General features: G+C 47.1%; 1 protein-coding gene across 8 annotated transcripts; it reads right to left on the bottom strand.

The window, feature by feature from the left end:
* Positions 1-192: 192 nt before the first annotated feature.
* Positions 193-14,259, bottom strand: ANKDD1A (ankyrin repeat and death domain containing 1A). Of its 8 annotated transcripts, none has more exons than XM_055815157.1 (16): positions 14,013-14,236; positions 11,511-11,614; positions 10,715-10,834; positions 10,032-10,130; positions 9,500-9,604; positions 8,543-8,641; positions 8,292-8,344; positions 8,022-8,208; positions 6,789-6,887; positions 6,353-6,448; positions 6,009-6,107; positions 4,953-5,051; positions 3,566-3,661; positions 2,136-2,337; positions 1,292-1,423; positions 193-1,063 (listed from the first exon to the last, which is right to left on the bottom strand). In XM_055815157.1, exons 1-16 carry the CDS (start codon positions 14,044-14,046, stop codon positions 1,002-1,004), a joined length of 1,686 nt encoding a protein of 561 aa, XP_055671132.1. In that variant the 5' UTR covers positions 14,047-14,236; the 3' UTR covers positions 193-1,001. The 8 variants fall into 8 exon arrangements, 6 of the variants coding, with proteins under 6 accessions (XP_055671132.1, XP_055671126.1, XP_055671141.1 ...); XM_055815151.1 differs by having other exon boundaries at positions 6,353-6,451; positions 14,013-14,231; XM_055815166.1 differs by having other exon boundaries at positions 6,353-6,451; positions 10,736-10,834; positions 14,013-14,231.
* Positions 14,260-14,765: the final 506 nt, after the last annotated feature.

Below are 14,765 nucleotides of genomic sequence, written 5' to 3'. Positions count from 1 at the left end.
TTGACTACGAGAGAAGAGCAGTGTAGCTTACTGCAGTCCTGGTTTGCCTCTACAAGCACCTCAAGAAATTAAGAAAACCACCACCTTCTGCTTGAATTCCCCCCAAGCTTTAATCACTAGGTTGCACTGGTTTAGCTCTAAGTAAGAATTATGTAGTATTTTTTTAATAAAGAATAAGGCACAACTTGCAAATTTAAGGGTAAAATCTGATTTTATTGAAATACAGACGTTATTTTCCCCTTGAAACACTGTAAGAAATAAATATGAAGTATTACACAATGAATTGGTATTTAAGAAAGCTGTATGTCTTTGTCAGAGGCTGTGTAGATAACCAATGACAACTCTTACACTTTTCAAGCTGTAACCTAAGGGATTAAAGAAGTTACTTTTATGCAGTACTTCTATGCTAATCTACACTTCTATATATATAAACGGTATGTGTTAATGTTCTTCTCTGAAACTTCTTTGTGAAGAGTTGAAACATTAAAGATCACAAACCCTTAAGGTTCCAAGAGGACCAAGCAGTAGCCTTGACTTTTCTTAAATTCCTACCCTAACAAGGACGTTATGAACACATCTAAGATAGAATTGATAGATGCCCCCCCAAAAAGGTAAGTAAATAACATTCCTGAAAACAAAGGCTTTCCCCTTGACAACTTAAAAAAATAACAATTAAAAATTTATATACAAAAATGTGATGTAAACAAGTTACAGTAAAATAGTGTAGTATTTCCTGATACAGTATGCCAAGTGAGGCTTGCTCACTGAAGTCTTATTACAGTACCTGCACTGTATGCAACAGCTGATTAAAAATCTCCCTTCTGTGTAAAGAGGCATTTTAGACTGTCAGCCTTTGCTGACACCCTTGCCATTTCAGACCAAGAAGGCGGCAGCAGCGATGCCAGCTCTTTATGCCGATCAGGAGCAGAGTGGGTGTTTCTCCTGTAGCTCCAAGACAAGCCAGGGCTGCAGCAGCTGAAGGAACCTCTGGTGTCCTGCTGTTACATGGCTGTGCACTTCCGTGGAGATGCAGAATCTGCATTTGCTTTTTTCCGAATGCTTTCTGTAAACAAGAGAATGTTCTGCTGCACATAAAGTATAAAGCTGTGGCAGGATGTGTTAATTGATCAAAATAAAAGGGAAAAAAAAATGATGTATAATAGTGGCAAGGGGGCAGGGTGGCTTCTAGCCTGTGTGAACTGAATTCAGTTTTCCTCTGTGTATGTTGTATAACCACAGAATTCAGGTAGTGCTCAGTGTGTATTATTTGGAGGAAGACAAAAGGTATTACCTGCTAAATCTCTTCTTCCAATCCCTACAAGGCCTTCGTACAATCCCTTGATTGGGTTTTCTCCTGCTGCGATCACACCGTGGAGCCAAATAAGCAACATTCTGTGGCCATGTTCCCTGTAGCTTTTAGTGCCTGGCAAGATGAAACCACAAATGTAATCCTGCACACAGCACGCAGCCCTGACCAGAGCAGATTTCTGAATCAGTGGGTTTGGACAGCCCTCCCTCCCCTTTGGATTTTACTAGGAGGTTCTGAAATACAGTTCAGCTTAATTCCTGGTTGCGGTGTGATTGCTAGATTCATGTGAAGCTTAATGGAGTGGCTATGAATGAGCTTGGGCCTGTCAGACAACCTTTCATGGCAATACAGAATTTCTGCCTTCAGAGCACAGCTTAGCCCCTTGCTCGCATCGTGCAAACTACAGGAGTCCTTACAGTAACCGAAACAGCGGTCATCTGTTCCTGAAACTCAGAACCTGATTCTGCTAACATATCTCTTAAATTCTGAATGGGACTTCCCTGACTTCTTGGTTCAGATCCTTAAAAGAAAAAATAAAGCCAGCAAATTTCTCCTGTCCTACAGAACAAGAACTGTGGCAAGAACTCGAAGGTCTGGCAAGTGCCTCAGAAGTGAGCAATGAACCACTAATCCCCATGCTTTTGTGCTTTACTCCTAGACTCCAGTGTGTAAATAACTCCACTAAAACCAGGATTTTTAACCTAATCTTTTGGTTGTTTCAAAAAAGTCAGCTGCTTTTCTTCATGCCTTAGTATTACTACAGACTTGCCTCCTAGAAACACAGTTGAACTGAAGGAAGGGAAATAACCTGGGCAGTGGTTTATACCTGTCCATTGTTGCTCAATAGCCCTAATGTGGGCATCCGTGAATTTCCAGTAATGTGCCAGTTTCTTCCATTCACCAGGTCTGAGGTACTTAGTAGCTAATCTCCACATTACTGAGCGAATGTGCTGTGTTTCCAGCCTGTGATCTTGCTTAAAGGTCAAGTGCTTTGCCACCCAGGAGTCAGAGTCGCTGTTCAGATTGTCCTGCAAAGCCAGAACGGGGTGGGGGGTTCAGCTGGGATGCTGCAGATGTACCTGTCATACTGCAGCCTCCCACGTCCTCAGCTCTGCAGGTGGCTGTGAGTTCCTTCTGCCACAGCACAAATTTTTTATTCTCTTGTTTCACTCTCTTCTAATCAGGCATGTTAACGCATCCTGTTAATAGCAGCTTTGCTGTGGAAGCCCATGCAGATCTCCATTTGCATTTCTACAGTGCCTTTTATCTGAGGCTTGTATGCAGAATCATTTAATTAAATCTCCTTGGTCCCCTGCAACACAGTCGCAGCTGCTCAGCCCCCTTTAAGTGCCAGACTGCAAAGAGACTAAATGACTTTCCCCAGGGCTGTGTGGGAAGCCCATTGCAAGGGCCTGATATACATAGCATTAATCCTGAAGCTGCACCTGAGCCACAGGCGTATGCCTGCCTTTCCTTCTTTTTCCTTCTTTGCTGACTTCCTACAGCACTGCCTTTCCTTCTTTTTCCTTCTTTGCTGACTTCCTACAGCACTGCCTTTCCTGGTATGGGAGGATGCCCAAAGTCTTACCAAGAGGCAAGGGATGTGGTGTTTGGCTGTACTTTCAGCACACCCTCTGCTCAGATTGGTTTGGGCACAGGCTTGGTGTAGGCAGGGTTTCAGGTGGGGGACCGGGGCTGAGCAGCTGCACACGGGACGTGGGACCAGAGAGACTGCTGGGCCACGCTGGGAAACACAGGAGGAACTGCCCCAGCTGCGGGGCTCTTTGAGAGGGAAGTCAGTTGTATGCCTCCACCAACAACTGATCTCTCGGCTTGCAAGAGGTGTCTCCCTTCCACTGTTGAAAAACTCCTCATGTCCCATTCGGTGACCTCAGGCCAAGCATTTTCCTGCTCAGTGCTTCAGTTTCTCCTTCTGGGAAAAGGAACAAATGCTACCCCACTCCCTTCTACAGGGCTTTGGGAACAGCTGCCAAAGCACCTTTGAAAACCCCAGTTGCCTTCAGCACAGCCTGGGGTTTTTAACAACAAGGCTGTTTTGAATGACGAAAGCCTTAAGTAGATGTTGTTGGCAGATGAGGACTTTGTTTTGTAAGGTGATGAAAGTAGAGGTCAGGCCACCACAGGGTGTCCTGTATTTCTTTTCCTTTTGACAGCTGGTAATGTGGAGCCTCAATGAAGAGGGTAAAGCTACACCTGCCCTGCAAAGCACAGGGGATGGTGGTGTAAGCTGCTCACCTTTTCCCATTTGTAAAACCTATCGGCTTTGATAATCATGTCCACCAAGTTGATGTGATTGCCTCGGGCAGCGACATCCAGAGATGTTTTCCCTTGCTGAAATTAGAAGGGGAAAAATGAGCTTGCATGCTTAGGGGGCACAATCTCCATGCCCACCCAGCAGTCTGTAGTAGCAGGCAGGATGGCCTATTGAGCAACGCACCCAGCCGGGATGAAGGACCCCTGTTCTCTACCTGTAAAGACATAGATGTGAGCTAGCTTTGAGCTACTGCATGCAGGGCATGGGAAGTAATTTTCTAGGCTGTGCAGCATCTCCCCTGTCGCCACAGGGGACCTGCCTGTTTGGCAGGAGCAGTTGGGAAAGCATCCTGCAACCCACAGTGGATGGCAGGGTGCTTTCAGGCTGCACAGCAGGTTTGCTGACACCAAACTGAAGTGATTTATACAACCTCATTAAATTTATAGGCTCCCCATATGTATGATTAGAAACGGTCTCCTAGAAGCACAGGCTGACGGGACTATGAAAATGTAATTACACTCCTTACATGAACATGATTTTGGACTGGTTGGGGTCGGGGGGGATTTGTATTTATATCTACAAGCATATAGCAGAAAGCAACGAGATTTGAAAGTTGCGTGAAGGAAAGCGAGCCAGCCCAGCCACGAGGCATGACAGTGAGAACGGTTCTAGCCTCAGATGTGAGCAGAAACCTAATTTCCCACAGCAAAGTGTGAATGTGTTCCCTGCACTGTCTCACTGCGGTTCCACAGACTGCTGGAAGGTGGCAAACGTTCACTGCAGCTGAAGGCCGTCCCAGCCAGGTGGCTTCAAGTCTCTATGTGCTTTAACCCGCTGTGAATAGCTGGCATTATCTTAATCTCTGCCCAAGCCCCCCTCAGCATTTTCTGGGCACATGCCATCCTTGCAGGCTGCACAAAGCTTGCCTGATTCCTCTAGAATTCTTTTTGTTGGTTTAATTAAAGGGTAGAAGGCCTGGACACTGGTGTCAGATCAATACTATTCAGGTACTTTTAACCTATTAAAACATCTGTGCTGTAATTCTTGAGGTATATTTTTTATCATTATTAGGGATGTTTGATATTAACGTGCACGATAGCACGAGTAGAAGGAACTAGAACAACTCTGAGAAAAAAAAGTTTGCTCACTCTGTGAACTGTTTTCTACCTTCCTAAGAACCAATCACTTCTTTCTGGGAAAATACATCAAAATAACCTACTAAGCAGTGTTTCAAGGCTTTATCCCTGGAAATATCCAGATTTTAATATTACTAGCATCCCTTGAAAATGATGAAAAACAGTGACAAAGACCATCTATATTTTCCCTCTGTACCTCCACAGAACCTATTCAACCCATGGAGACATTCACCTTGTCTGTTAGCTTCAGATTAACTCCTGCGACAAGAATCATCTCGGCAATGTCCTGCCTGCCATGCTCCGCAGCGATGTGGAGTGAGGTCTGCTGCCTCTACAGAAGGAGGGTGAAAGGACTAAATTTCAGAGAAGAAAAAGTGTGAGGCTGGAAGGACAGGACAGAACAATACCAGGAGGAAGCACTGTAAGAACGCTGTCATCTCTGCCCTCCTTTCCCTCTATCACTTTTCAAACTGAGGGCCAAACACCCTCCTACCTCAAACTGGAGTTGGGTTCCTGAGACTGAGCAGAACTGATCTGTCCCTGTCCCAGCACCAGCACTAGGAAGCCTCCTTGACAACATTTCAGTCCAAAGAAGGAACTTCTTCAGTTCCATAAAGCTCCCTAGGGTCATTTATAAGACTATACTATTTCCTGTTATTTAAACAATATCTGCAGGCAGACAGTTTGGCAAAGGGAGGAAAGGACCTGTGCCAATTCTTTGTTCCCGGGACACAGGGCTGGGTTAATGTGTATGCACTGTAAACTGTATGTACCTTGGGACTGTTTAACGGAAACAACTAAAATCAAACAAAAAATGTGGCAATTTTATGGTGTCATCAGGAAAGAACATCACTACAAGAATGAACATTAAATAAAGCATCACAAACAAGCTACAACAAAGTCCCTCATTCACAAAACTATGATTTGGTGAGACAACCAGCTACCTCCAGGCTTGCCTCCTATTCTCATCCCCCCAAACACTTAGCAGAATATCTTCTGGCCTGAAAATTCTGCCACCTTCTTCCAGCAGGGAGGAAAGAATCTGACTATGCAACGTCACTTTGCACAGGTCCCAGGGGAATGACACAGTCCATGTGTTGAAAGCCATCAAGCTATTACCTCACTGCAGCGATCCAGAATCATTTCACAGGTTTCATGTTTCCTAAGTTGCGCTTCCAGGTTTTCTCCATTTTAAAGCACTCCTCTTTAATCCTGTCCCCAAGGTGATCAAATCCCCCATGAAACTGGTTCACATTTCAAAGACAAAGAATAGGAACCGCAGTCTTACATTATCTGGAATGTCAAGGTCACACTCTGCATCAATGAAGAGCTTCACCATTGCTGGGAAGTTGTGCAGTACTGCAATGTGTGTCGCTGATGCGTTTTGCTGTGGAAAGTAGACCCTGTGCTTAGGAAGAGCTTATCTCAGGGCACTGAAAGGACCATGCTGTGCCCAGCATGCCTTACTCTAAGGCAGCTGCCAGCCTGGACTGGGGGCAGACTGGGGATGCTGCCCCATAAGCACAAGCCCCGTAGCAGCACTGGTCCTTTCGGAGTTGCTTTATGCTCTTGAGCAGCTTTATAAACTGGCTTTGCCTTTCGTAAGTGATGAGAGCATTGAGCAGGACTTACATGATTAACAGCATCCGTGTGGATTCCTGCATCCATGAGGATCCTTGCTATCTCCTCATAGCCATGCAGGGCTGCGTAGTGGAGGCAGTTCATCTTCTTCTGAGAGGCATGTCAGAAGAGACGGGTATTAGTCAGGGCTTCTTCTCAGAGGCTGCGGTGTTACAAACTATCAACAGAGATCTCCCCGCCTCCCCCATACCCCCATACTGACAAATTCATACAGAATGTCCCCACAGCCAAACCAGTTCCAGGGAGCTTCACCCATCTCTTTGTATAAAGTCACGTGTGCTTTCCTGTGGACTCCCTGCACTATTTTTGAAGTGCTGGGCTCCACATGGCCTCACCCGATCACGGGTGCCCTCCCTGGGAGACCACGGGCCTGGGCAAAAGTCCACAAAGTAGTGTTTGGAAATGGAGCCACTTCCATGGAGCTAACCTGGGTTTGGGCATTGACATCAGCACCTGTTTCCAAGAGCAGCTTCACACAGTCACTGTGACCTCCCTCAGCAGCCAGGTGCAGAGCTGTAAGTCCTTCCTGGACAAAACAAAAAAGGAGACAAGCAGCATTTCTGTAGACGAGGCCAAGAAGAGGAGCAGAATGAGCAAGCCTCTACCCCATCTTCTGAATCCACGACATGTTAAAATACCAATTCTGAGGGCCAGGGATCTCCAATCGATTGTTAGGAAAATAAAGGACACTATTACCTGCCACCAACATTAGAGTACTGCTCTGTCCTTATGCCACTGGAAACAGCTGGCCTGTGGGCCACAAGACAGACACCGCGTCTACCATCTTTCCTCCCCTTCAGCCCATCAGCAAACAGAAAAGAATTTCACGTGGACAATGAAGACAAACTGTTTTCCTGGAGTAGCCCAGAGACAGCCATAGGCAGAACTGGAAACCCATGGCCCTCAACCACTGGTTCTTCTTTCTAAGAGCTACAGCTCATTTCTTTACAAGAAAACAGAAACAAGCAGAATCCCGAAGTGATTTAATCTGGTTTTATTATTGCTCTTTGCACAAAAGGGAAGACAAATGCTACCAGTTACCAGAGAAGGTGGTTTCCCCTTTCTTTCAGATCCTAATCACAATCAAATACACTTTTCAAAGACAGTAACTAAATAAGACTAAAAAAAATTGCTGATAAACTTAATTGGGAGTGTGCCCTGAAATAAATAACAGCGCTCCTAAACCAATATTTGCTATCTAAATCATTAACTGTGTACCAGCCACATAATTTTCCAAAGCAGGTCTGGCAAAGAGAGATCTCAAACAGAAGGTCCATATGTTCAGTGACTAAGTCAATACTATAAAGCATAGTGAAGTTTAGTTTAAAACACACTCAATAACCATTTAGGCACTTGAATTTACAAGGGTCAGGGAGAAAAAGGGAGATTAAATGGAGTGATACGGTAGGTCAGCAGATAGAGCAGGAAGAAAAGGCAATATTTTAGAATGCGATATCAGTCCAAGAAGCGTGCTGCCTTTCACTGATACTCTGCAAGTGTGACCTGCAGTTACACACGTACACTTCAGATAAAATCAGCTATCTTCTAGACCTCTCCTGTCGATACTGACTGTTCAGCCTGATGACTGTGGCAGGAGGTTATTTCTAGGGAGGGAAAGGGCGAAACTGACACAGTTTTTATTTCATTTAAGTGTACTTACTAAGTTCTTTCCATCAAGGTCCACTCCAATGTCTACAATCTTCTGCAGTACAGAGAGGTGTCCATTTTTAGCAGCTAAATGCAATGCTGTGTTTTCTTCCTGAAGGTAAACAACACTTCGTACATGTATGTACCACAAGACTGAGTGTTCATACACCACAGCCTTGCACAGAGTATATCCAGGGTGGCTGAAAAGGGGGGTTGTAACCAGTAACAAGAGTCTGAAACAGTTTTCTAATAGCTGCAGCAGGGAGGGAGGAAACCCAGCTACCTTAAACTGGAGCATGGTCCACTAGGCTTGCTGTGTATGCTGTCTGACAAGTCCTGGAGAGAAATCCAACATGGAGTGAGGTGCAAATGGCTTGCAATTGGATAGGGAAGAAAAGCCCTGATATACCACAACCATAGTCACAACTGCTGAGAACTTGCATGCATGAGCCTCTTCTGGTATCCTGTTCCCTGACTTTCACAGCCCCTAATTCTTGGACTTCACCTCCCTTGCATGTGGTTTTATGCCTGTACCTTGTCTTTGGCACTGTGAGAACAACCCAGTCGAATCAGGAACTCTACCACCTCCAGCCGCCCATACTCTGCAGCCAGGTGAAACGCTGTCCTGTCCATCTTCGCAAGAAAAAAAAAAGAATTATAGTCCAAGAAAAGCTCAGAAAACACAAGATTAGATCACCTTCTGCAAGCAGTACAATAATGCCTTGGGCAATAACCCAGTCCACAGGGGGGGGAAAGTGCTGCACTTCAAAAATAGTTACCTTTCATTCTGTTGTTAACTTTTATACTGCTTTACATTTGGGATGACCCTAACAAAACAAGGTCAAGAGAACTACCCACTGGGGCTAACAGCTCCAGGCACTTTGGTCTCACCAAACACTGGAAAAGAGATCTTTTCAGTATTTATTTCATATATATAGGGGATAATAAGTAGTTTACTAAAAGCAACTACGGATAAAAAAATGGAATTACTATCTGAGATCCCAGTTATTGAGTGAGTCAGAACTCCCTTGGGGGAAAGGCAGATCTCTTGTTACTTTATTTAACTCCCAAGCATCAGAGTGGGGACCACTCTTGGAACCATAAAGGCCATGGAGTCAAAAAGAATGTGCGCTAGCTCCTGTGTGTTCTTATGCTGTCTCCAGGAACAGATCAGCCAATGCTGGAACATGCTGGGAGAGGGTTAGCTTTGGTTATTACTTATCCACAATACCCTCTGAAGCATCAGCTGCAAGAGAGGAGGACACTGAAATTCCTGAATTTATTCTATAAAAGGCTACATTGCGAAGCCCTGGCTGCCAAAGCTTTACCAGAGCCAGAACCCCCATCGACCCTAAGCCCCCCTCTTCAGGAGGGCTTCCGGGAGTAGCATCTGATTCTGAGTCTCTTCCCAAGACAAAGGGCAACATTCCTGCTAAGCTTGGCAGAGGAAGGTCAGACCTGACGAAACAAAGCAGTGAAGAGCCTTCCTACCTTGTCTGTCTTATCCACACACATGTCCTCCAGGTCCTCCATGATGAACTCCATCACCTGGATGTGTCCCCTCTGAGCCGCACAGTGGAGCATGTTCCTGCCATTCTGGAGAGGAGATAAAGGACTGCTCATTTAACAAGTCCAAGATCACGGGACAGTCTGTTTTAACAATGTGATCCTGTTAGCAAAGAACCATTCCATGCCTTCCTGTGCCTCTAGGGCTAAACTAGCCTGTGCTGCACACAGCACGTTACGACTGAAGTATTAATGTTCCTTTTCCCAACCAAGGCCTATTTTAAAATACACGAACTGCTGATTCACTAAACCCATGTCCCATTTCTGTAACACCTGCCACAACAACACTGCACAAATATGAGCTAAGCAAGCTGTGTACATCTCTATAGCTACAATTATTACATGTGTAGGAATAAGGCAGAAGTGCAAATCTTAGTTCACAGGTAAGCCTCTCTCTCTCCCCACACCATCACTGGCTAGAGGCACGTGACAGACCCAAACAGGGAGACTGCCTCACCCTATTGACACAGTTAATCTTGGCCCCAGCACTGACGAGGATCTGCAGGACGTGGAGGTGACCGAACCAGGCAGACAAGAGAAGTGCATTCATTCCAAACTGGGTGGAAAAGAAGAGAGATACTTACAGCTAAACTGCAGCCACCACCATCCCCACCCACCCTGGAGGCAAGCTGTTCCTTTAGCTTCATGAAGTTTCCCAAACATTTTTGTTTCTTTCTGGGGTTTTTTTAGCCCCTTTCTCCAATTACTATTATTCCTGCCACAGATGGTTGCAGCAGCTGAGCAGAGACCTGCCTCTTGACTGCCACTTCCTAGTCAATGGTGTGTATTAGCCTGGTTGTTATGGGGGAAAGAGAACTTGCTGGCTGTCCCTGTCTTCTCACAAGCCCCAATAACAGGACCAGAAGCAGCCAAACATCCCCGTGCTATACAGGAAACCTCACAGATTCTACCAGCCTACTTCCTGGTCACTGTGCAAGGAAAAGGCCAAAAGACAGAGCACTGACACCTCTGAAAACAAGGCTTGCTCCAGAAAGGCACTGCACCTGCCTCAGCAGGGAGGCCACAGCTTCTCAAGCACTGCAATGCCTTGTGCCACCCACCCAGGGCTAAGGTGAAGTCTGTAACTGCTGGCCCAGCACCCAGCCCCCAGCGCTCCCCCAACACATTTGCAGGACATGCAAGGGAGAGTCGCCTTTGTACACTGTCTTCGTCATCCACTGGGAAATCGTGATCCAGGAGCAGTCGCACAGCATCCACGTGGCCTGCTCCTGCAGCCCAGTGCAGGGCAGTCCGGTCTATCTGGAAGGGGAGGAAGGAGAGAGGGAAGGCTGATGTATGCAGAGCGCATGTGTATCTCCCAGTCTTCATGAAGGCCAAAATCTCCTTTGCCATCCATGGAGCCAGAATTTCTCACACTGTACAGGGTTTTCTTCGGACACAGCCATCTGTCTCTTTGCTGTCTTCTCAGGTAGACGGGTGCTAGTCACCTTCTACTCAGAAACTGCAGTTCTGGACTATAGCAACAGCACAGGAATTAAAAACATCGCTGACCGTCAATGGACAGATTGAAACAGCAGGGATGGGTGCAATCCCCTATTTCCAGGAACCTACTGGTCAACAAGGGGGAACCTGCACCAGGAACTAAGTTACACCCACAGCCTTGGCGTAAAGAGATAGCAAAATCAAAGCCTTTCATTGGAGCTGTATCTGACACACAGGTTGCAAGGGGAGGCATAAATTACCACCCTCTCTCAGCACTTGCAACTTTCCAGTCTGACCAGGATGACAGCGCCGTGGGTTTCAGTGTATTGTGAAACTCATCAGTTGCCACAGGCCCTATTTAGCACTGGGCAGTGTATTTTAAAGCTTTGACCAATTGAGCAGCTAATGAGAAGAGTAGCATTAAGGAGCTGCAGTTCTGAAACATGCCCTCAGCACTTCCTGCAGCTTGGAGGTAGAAAACCCCAGGACTTACATTGTTTTTTGCTTTGATGTCGACCCCTCTCCTGATGAGCTCCTCCATCCTGGCTGTGTCATTACGCTTTGCCGCATCATGGAACTCCTTCTCTGAATGAAGCACTGCAACAGAGACACAAGAGCAGGCATTAACAGTGCTGGCAAGGAGCATGGAGCAGCATGCCCGAACAAATCTCCCCTGCATCTCACCGGCCCCAGTGGCTTCAAGGAAGGATGACTGCAGAAAGATTCTTTCAGCAAGAATTCCAGCCGAACAAACATTGGCATGTTTGCTGGGTTTGTCCTCTCCCATTATCTCCCCTTCCCTGAGTACCTGGTGTGACACCAGTGCTCTTCCAGTCCTACCAGCTTTTCTTCTAACTCAGTGTCCTCTGCATGGCCTTGTTCCAGCTGCAAAACCTTTTGATCCATTAGGTCCATGTTCACTGGGCATCCTCTGAGGTACAGAGCTGGTGTGAGGTCTCAGGCAGAAGACACTGACTCTTTTCTCCACCCCTCCACTTACATCCCACTGCTCTACAAGGAGGCCTTTACACATGGTCCTGCTGTCCCCCTCCAGGTAACATGAATCAGTCAAGCAGCACAAAACTGCTAGCCTGGCCTGTGATTAGTGTTGCATCTCTTAATAGACCGTTGCAGTTCTGCACATAATTTACCACAACCAGCAGTATTTGTCCTGCACAGTTAGGCATAATTTAAGAGCGTTTACTCTCCATGTTGGGCCTTGCCCCAGCAATCTTCTCCTTGATCAAACAAACCTTCCTGCCAAGAAACGAGAGCAAGGCTGTGACTCTGGGCCTGCTGCATCCTGACAGGGAGGCTCTGGAGGCTTTTGGCAAGCCTGGTGTCAGTCTTTGCTGGACTTAGTCTCTGTCCTAATGCTTTTTGGGGAAATCTTTTGAGAAGTGCTTGTGTCAGACCCTCACCCTGTTACATCCCACTGGAGAGCTGGCTCAGAGGTTCTGCTCTCTTTCGCATTTCTGCAGATCTCAGGCTGCAGTTTGAGGGTAGCAGGGGCTCAACGCACCTGCAGTTTGTCTCAACATATTGGCTAGACACTAACCACAGGCCACACAAGAGGCATCAAAACATATTATTGTTCCCATTCCACCACACTGAGGAGATAAACAGGAGACTTGCTGTCTAAATAGCACTACCACATTTGTCTCTGGAGGGCACAGAAGAAAGGCACCACTACTGTGGGCTCTTCAGGCAGCAGAGGTATAACCTCATCCTCCAGTTTCTGTTCCTCTTACCTTCAAACAAAAAATTTTAGCTCAAGAAAAACACAAATAACACAAACCTTAATACCAGACAAGGGAATTTAGGAGTGTCGGACCTACTGCTACAATTAAGGCAGTAGGATTTGGACACTGATTTCTGCAGGAACAGGATTTTCTACACTGTATATTGAGATCCTGTTCTCATCTGGTCAGGTGTGTTAACAGGGCTGCATTTTTACACCACAAGGACCCTTCATTTGAGGGGAAATATCTGGAGAACTTGGGAAAATCTGTAGAGTTTATGTTAATTAATTAATAGTTAATTAACAACACTGATGGCTTATCTCCATTCAGTGGAGTAAATCCTCCGTTTCAGTTAAGCAAATGTTGCTGCACCTGCTCTCCAGGTGACAGCAATGTGTTCTTACATTTTACGATGGCACAAAGCATCATTGCCAACAGATGTCAAACTGCCCCTTGACTTATTTACTCTTTCCTCTACCTGTGAAGATGCAACAATCAACCTGGCATCGCTAAGGCTGCAGAAGTCTCAATTTATTTCTTTTCAGCAACACATAGGAAACAATTTGACAGCCTGAGTTTCCTATTTATTGTCCACACAGGCGAAGTAATGTAATGTAAATGTACGTGCACCCCCCATCATAGCACACACCCTTCCAACAGCTGCATTCCCATAGATATTTAGCAGTTTTCTTTCTCCTTCAGGCTCAGGTTCTGGGGTATTTCATACCTGATGGTACTGAATATGCATTCAGTTATCCCAAACAGCGTGGAGCACAATTTAAATGATTTGCCCTCAGTTCAATGCACCAGCTCACAGACAGTTTATTATGCAAGAGGTTTAAAAAAAAAAAAGCAGCGAAGGAGATGAAAGGACCGCAAAGGAAGGCGCTGGCATGTCCGCTGGGCGCTACCTGAGGCTGCAGGACACCAAGCCAGCCCAGGGCGGCCGGGGACCGCTCCGTGAGGGGGGCAGAACGGCGCGGGGGTGGGGGGTACCGGGGTTACATGCAGCACCTTAGGCATGCAGGATGCTTTGGGCAAAAGCAGTGGCGATTGCCGCGTAGGTTACGCAGCTGCGTTGTTTCTGAACGGATTTTTACAGGTTGTGTTATTCCTAAAAGCACCGCGGCCCTGCCGCACAGCCCCCCGCCGGCACGGGCCCGGGGAGGCCGGCGCCCCCTGCCGCCACACAGCCCCCCCCGAGCGCGCAGCGCCTCCCGCCCCGCCGGGCAGCCCCCCTCGCCCCCACTCACGGCTGTCGTCCTCCGGCGCCACGCCGGCCTCCATGCTGCCGCCCGCCGCCGCCTCGGGGCGGGCTGACGGGCGCGGCCCCGCCGCTTCACGGGCGGGCTGGCTGCTGCGCCGTAGGGCGCCTCTCGAACTGTCATTTAAAGGAAAATAAAATAAAATAAATGCTCTTTCCGACGAGCACGGTGCTTTCCGGCCGTTTTGGGGTGACTTGAGGGGCGAACATCCAGCTGGCGCCATTTCAGTCAGGGGATCGCACGGCTGTTACCTGGGCCGGTGCCCCCCTTTACCACAGCGTGGCTGGGACAAGTGCTCGTACTCCGGGGCTGTGAGTGGTTTAATTCTGTTCCCAGACCGATTTGGGAGGAGAGGGGTTGCTGCTCCGTGGGAAATTGGGGGTGGGATGGTGGTTTTTTTCCCTGAAAGCAGGGTTTTGGTGTTCCCAGGGGATGAGGTGCTCACATCCGCCACACTGCCGGGGTGCAGCAGCAGGTGCGGGAGGGGGTTAAGAGCGCTCATCACTCAGAGTTTTAGTTAATTCTTCTGTCCCAGAATCTGGCTCTGGTTTTGTCTTTTCGTTTCCATTTTGATAGTATGAGGAGAAAGGAATCAGGCAGTGGGCTGAGCTGAGGTTGGGAGAATCAGATCTGTTTTGGTGAGGTCTGAGGTAGGCAGAAAAAAAGGGTCCAAAACGGCCTAAACAATTACAAAACTGGGTGCTTGGTCCTGTCAAGTGTTGTCCATCTCCAGGCCAGAGA

The sequence above is a fragment of the Falco peregrinus genome, chromosome 1 (genome assembly GCF_023634155.1).
Source record: "Falco peregrinus isolate bFalPer1 chromosome 1, bFalPer1.pri, whole genome shotgun sequence".
Classification (NCBI taxonomy): domain Eukaryota; kingdom Metazoa; phylum Chordata; class Aves; order Falconiformes; family Falconidae; genus Falco; species Falco peregrinus.
This window is presented reverse-complemented; position numbering and strand designations above follow the sequence as displayed.

Coding starts and splice junctions, on each gene's coding strand:
- ANKDD1A (XM_055815151.1), bottom strand. CDS start 14,046: ATGGAGGCCGGCGTGGCGCCGGAGGACGACAGCC. Junction 8,345..8,542: donor CTCACAGTGCCAAAGACAAG/GTACAGGCATAA, acceptor ATTTCTCTCCAG/GACTTGTCAGACAGCATACA. Junction 3,662..4,952: donor ATCTGAAGCTAACAGACAAG/GTGAATGTCTCC, acceptor TTCTAATTTCAG/CAAGGGAAAACATCTCTGGA.